At 39.2% G+C, this 6,000-nt stretch overlaps 1 protein-coding gene across 5 annotated transcripts in view; it reads right to left on the reverse strand.

The window, feature by feature from the left end:
* RHOT1 (ras homolog family member T1) overlaps nt 1-6,000 on the reverse strand; it is a 56,521-nt gene extending 50,521 nt beyond the window's left edge. For 2 of the 5 annotated variants that reach the window (XM_054573150.1, XM_054573151.1), the window contains exon 1: nt 5,821-5,998. In XM_054573150.1, coding sequence (XP_054429125.1) covers nt 5,821-5,896 — 76 coding nt within the window. In that variant the 5' untranslated portion in view covers nt 5,897-5,998. Of the gene's footprint in view, nt 1-5,820 lie in introns of all 5 variants that reach the window. The other 3 variants (XM_054573147.1, XM_054573148.1, XM_054573152.1) reach the window with 3 other exon arrangements.

Here is a 6,000-nt window from a genome sequence, read left to right on the forward strand (position 1 = left end):
TTTAGAATCTTAAAATGTTTTAAATTTTAAACAATATTTATATAATGCCCTAGCTGGTGTAGCTCAGTGGATTGAGCACCAGCCTGTGAACCAAGGGGTCCCTGGTTCAATTCCCAGTCAGGGCACACGCCTGGGTTGTGGGCCAGATCCCCAGTTGGGGGCATGTGAGAGGCAACCACACCTGATGTTTCTCTCTCTCCCTCCCTACCCCTCTGTCTAAAAATAAGTAAAATATTAAAAAATATATATATTTATAATAAGCCTATAATCAAAATGTTCCCTTAAGAGTGGCAGATGAGCATAAACACTACATACTTTTAACTGGTAAGAAAATTAAAATTATTTTCATAAAGGAATAAAACCCCAAGCTCTCCTCTAATTACGGTACCAATTAATTTTATATTTACTCTAAAATATAGTATATTTGATCTAATACTGTTTTATAATAAAAATTAATTTAACTTAAAATTGTATACAAAAAGTATACAGTATTTAATATAAATATTAATATGAAAAACAAACATATTCTTTGTTAGCCATCAATGATCTCTACTTCCTCTATTTTGCCTGAGAAATACCAAAGTAATCTATAAAAGCAAAAAGGATGGCTACAATTATTCCCAAGGACAGAAGGCCTTCTGATTCAGTTCAGCACAACATGCCACAGTTCTGTCTGAGACTCCATGCTTCTAAGTAGGTCATCCATGGGAAACATAATTCATCACTATAGAACAAATTATCTAGATTTAGCCAGGCTAAAAATTTCTTTGTCTTTCATCACATCTTTTGAACATCTAGTTCTAAATGACAGCAAATTCCTAATATTCATAAAGTAGAAATAACATTTTCTGGCTCCAATAACCACCCTACCAGCCATATTGGCTACTTTTCTTGATAACAAACTCTGGGTGCTTCAAAGGGACATACTCCTCATTTTTATTTGCTTCTTATTAAGAAGCCTTGTTGGCTCTTCCTAAGTTACTGAATCAGAATACACAGGGAGGAGAAGGGTGACTATGGAATTATATCTTAAAAGGAAAACTTTAGCATTTGGAGAAATAGCTGAGCATTGTTCCAAAGGAAAGTTTTATTGACCATGTGCAGATGAAGTGGGTCTGCAGAAGGACAAACACTGTGGTCTATCCCTCTTTCACAACAGACCCAGACCACTGCCCAACTGGTGCCAGAAAAGTAAAAAGGACAGCGGAGGAAGGATGCTTAAACATCCTTGGTCCAAAAACACACCCAGGTACTGAACACAGTAGAATTGAAACTGAACAGTTTAATCTTCAAATATCATTCTTACAAAGACCAGAATGGAAAGCTATATGGTTTTAAAAGGACCACAGAAAGTTTTTCTCTAAAATAACTACGAGTGACCTTGGTTGGGTAGCTCGGTTGGTAAGAGGATCATCCTGATACACCAAGGTTGTGGGTTCAATCCCCAGTCAGGGCACATGCAAATATCAACTAATGAATGCATAAATAAGTGGAACAACAAATAGATGTTTCTCTCTCTCCTTTCCTGTATCTCTAAAATCTATAAAAATAAATGTTTACAAAGAAAAGAAAATAACTACTTGCTTCTTCCTAAAGTCTCTCTGACTCTTATCCCTAGTCTATTCCTGAAGAATTGTTCCCCAGCCCCTTCAAATCTAAGATGACCTCCCATGTTTCAAAGAGAAGTTGACCTCTTATGGCAAGGACTATAATTCCTGGCAGCCAAGACATGGAATAGACATGACATGGTCACTCTAAGTCATAGGTCTACTTTATTGCCGGAATACAGGAATCTCCCAGACAAAATAAAGCTTAGGACATAGGACAAGGGACCAGATGACTGGTGCACCCTTCAAATTCTAACAATAACCACATCGGACTGGATTTAAGAAAGGAGAATGATCCAATTTTTATGACTGAGGAGTGGTTTGAAAAACCAAGGAAAGTCTTAAAAAAACTGAACTAGCCTGAACTCATTCATTCTTTCGGGAACTATTTGCCTTCTTTGTGCCAAATCTATTCCAGGCACTGGAGATACTGCATTAAACAAGACAAATCCTCTGCCCTCATGAAGCTCACTTTCTAGCCCAAGGAACAACAACAACAACAACAACAACAAAAGCCAAGTGATAAAATATGCAGAAGATTGGCAGTAACGCCTGGGTAAGGGCCTTCTTGCAAAGAAAGCAGTGAAGGAGAGAGTAGTATGAGTAAAGCAAAGGCCAGATTTTGAAAAACTTTCTAAGCCTCCATGAAGAAGCCAAAGAACTTATATATGCATGACCCATGGACATGAACTAAGTGGAGGAATGGATGAAGGGAATGGGGGTACCGGGAAGAGGAGGGCAAAAGGGGAAAAACTGCGACAACTGTAATAGCATAATCAATAAATATTTTTTTAAAAGTTTGGACTTTATTCTAAATGAAAGCACACATCACCAATGAATTTTAAAAATGGGCAACAGCCCTGGCTGGTGTGGCTCAGTGGACTGAGTGCCGGCCTGTTCAATTCAGTCAGGGCACATGCCTGGGTTGTGGGGGCAGGTTCCCAACTGGAGGTGAGCAAGGCAACTAACTGATGTTTCTCTCACACATCCATGTTTCTCTCTATCTCTTTTTCCCTCCCTTCCCCTCTCTCTAAAAATAAATAAATAAAATCTTAAAAAAAAAAAAAAAGGTAACAAGATCTGAGATACTTTTTACAGATGACATGCCTACTACATGGAGAATGAACAAAATTAGAAGCAGGGAGACCAGTTAAGGAGATATTACAAAAGCCTAGGTCACCTTGACTAGTTTGGCAAAGGTTCCAGTTGATAAGCCAATTGGGTAAGAGCTACCAGAAAGATTTAAAAAGAAGGTAACAGTTCCACTTTCTTAATGAATCTGACCAGTAGAAAACAACTATATCTCAATTTAATTTAAAAATAACACCTCATTAAACTAAAACTACATTATGTGCTTTTAACGTAGGTAATAAGGCTCGTGTTAATTTCACCGTAACAAGGACATTTGTTAAGCATACTAATGCAAATCTGGTTAAATACAAATTTTGGCCAACAAATTTAACCATGAAAACCTATAACCTAAAGAACTAAGTGTTGTGTGGTAGCGTTTTTAAGGATTTTTAAAATTTTATTTTGTCCAAGGATAGTAATTTCTTCTGGCCTGCATGGTATTCAATATATTCAATAATTAAGATGAGGTGCAGATGATATATAAAACACCCTGGCTTTGTCTGCAAATAAACACCTTAAAATTTATAGACAGCCCAACTTCTCTGATCTGATCACTAAATAAATATTAAGCAATTAGTTAGCAGTAAAGCCTGGATGGGCAAAAAAAAGGCCCATTTCACCTTCATAGGACAGTTAAGTTTAGCAACAGAATGTTGAAACCATTCACGACTATTTTGGGCTTTGATGAATGAAGCTGCTGTTCTGTGGTTCAGGGATAGGCACTAACAGCAATAAAATGTGCTGAAGTGATAGAGAAGAAATAGGCTTTACAACAATACCAGAAATGATGTCCCTTTTCCTTTGTTTTTTCCCATTCCCCTTAATTAACATCTTAAAACAACTGAATTACTACATTTTCCTAAAGATGTGGTTTTCCCAATAATTGCGTTATCGAGCCAGTATTATTTAAAATAGCCTTGGTCACACTTGTATTTACCTAGCATTTAAAAATGCTACAGTTATGCAAACAGCTATCAAATACAACACATCTCAAAAAGTAATGCTTCCAACATTTCCCCCCAAAATACCATCCATTAACATAACTAATTACAATGACATATTTCAAGTAAATGTAACTCTTTCTAGTAGTTTTAAATGTAAAAAAGAAATTACCTATATGGTAGCAGGCCAAAAGTTTTTGGTACCACCCTTTTTAAGAAAACTAGCCTTGGCTGGTGTGGCACAGTGGATTGAATGCCGGCCTGCGAACCAAAAGAAAACTGTCCTCCTCAAAAACTAAGGCTTTCTCTAATGTCAAGTTTCTCCCGTTGATCAAAAACTCTTGCATGTATACTTTTATCAACTTTCTTATTTGTTTTAATTTCTATAGAACATAGTGTGTAATTTTTCTAACAAATGTTTAATTCTTTTATATATTTCTAAATAAATAATACTATTAACATTTTAATTTAAATGACTTAAGGCGGACAATATATCTTATACATGTACAGCATTTTTATTAGATGTTTTACAGACAAAATGATTATACATAATTGTCTCCTATATTTAAAACTCATAAAACACTGCATTTTAGCTTTTCCGAAATCAGCATTAAAAATTACTAAACTAGGGGGAGAGGGGTATAAGGGGACTAACTGGTAATGAAAAAATATATAATAAAGATTATATATATAAAAGTTACTAAACTATAAAATCATTTTATGATAGTTAAAGACCTGTTTTTTAATCAGATCATCTACTCACTTTTCCTACTCTGCTTTTCCAAACGCATCTGTATGAATCACATGTTAAATAACACCTTCCTGAACTTTGTCAAGGAAGTCCATGCAAAATACAGATTAAGATACAGTTATAAGGAAAGACTAAAATTCACAATTGCAAACGAAAAAGCAAACTGGCTAAGTTTACTTCTAACTCCTGATTCTACAGGAAGATTTCTTCAAAGAGTAGGCAAACAGAGATTTCAATAACTATCAAAAAACACTACAGGAAAGGGCTAAATATGAGTTAGCTTTCTTCCTTGGGAGTGGATCACAGTAACCTGGAGGGTTTGCTCGAGAATGGAATGGGGTTTAAAATAGAATGCTTCAAAACAGCAATGTCACAGCATTAATTAATGTACTTGAAAACAAAAAATCCTGTCCTGCCAGCCCACTTTATTATTTTAGTCCTACCAATTGAGTCATGTAACTTGCACAGTGATACCCAGAAATCTGTTCCGTCCCCAAGGCAGTGAACAGAAGACATTCCTCCTTTATTATATTTTCAAAAGGTGAAATCTGAGACTCTCTAAGGGGTCTTGTGTGTCTGTGTGTATGCTGGGTCTCATGTGTGCCTGTTGTTATTTATAAATTAATCATCAAGGAGCTGTGAAATAAATAATGCTTAAAAAGAGGGGGGAAGAGTAGGTTTTAGGATAACAATTCTCTCAACTGAAGGACCCTCGCCATATAATTATTCATTCATTGAGTACTTTTATAACCTGAAGTTGAGAGTAAATTATTGAGGAATTATCGAGTGTACCAGGAGTTATTTCAATGCAAAGTACAAGTTACCACTAAAAACGCTGCATATCTTCATGTCAATACTAAGGGAGCGCTCAAAAAAAAGAGCGAAAAAAAAAAAGGCAGAAACCTGACCTTGCCCACAAGTCGACAGTCCTGCACCCCTCCCCCTAGCTCTCCCGGGAGCCGGTTCACGCCATCCCATTGGTCAGTGTGCCCGTTCCGGCACCTGCCTTTGCAGTGACAAGGGAATCTCCAAGGAAGGCGAGAGGGTCCGAAAGAAGGTGGCCTCGGAGACGCTGAGGCCCAGAAGGATTCGAAGAGGAAAAGGAGAGGACCTCAGAAGGGATGAGAAGGCCGGGCGAGCAGAGACTAAGGGGGACACGGCTTGGGAGGCCGACAGGGGGAGAGGAGAGGGAGATCTTAGGAGGGGCCCAGGTGAGGTAGGAGGCTGAGGGCCGCCTGCAGACGTCCGAAAGGGAAGAGTTAAGGGGCTTGGCGCATTGAGGGCGTGGATGGAGGAGAGTGGGGCGACAGGGAACGACGAGGCCCAGGGCAGCAAGAGCAGGACGGCAAGGGCTGCGGTGGCCGCCGTCAGCCCCGGTGGGCGGACTCACGTTCTCCCACCAGCAGGATCCGCACGTCTTTCTTCATGTCGGCGGCTCGTCTGGGCCGGGCTCGGCCCGCATGCATGGAGCGGACTCCTATCGCTGGGAGCGCCCTCGCCAAGGCACCGCTCTCCCCGCGCTGCCGGCACTGCCTGACAGCCTCCCCCGCCGCCCCGCCCGAGCCACGGC

The sequence above is a fragment of the Pteronotus mesoamericanus genome, unplaced genomic scaffold (genome assembly GCF_021234165.1).
Source record: "Pteronotus mesoamericanus isolate MK-2021 breed Mesoamerican mustached bat unplaced genomic scaffold, CSHL_Meso_final contig_246, whole genome shotgun sequence".
Lineage (NCBI taxonomy): Eukaryota > Metazoa > Chordata > Mammalia > Chiroptera > Mormoopidae > Pteronotus > Pteronotus mesoamericanus.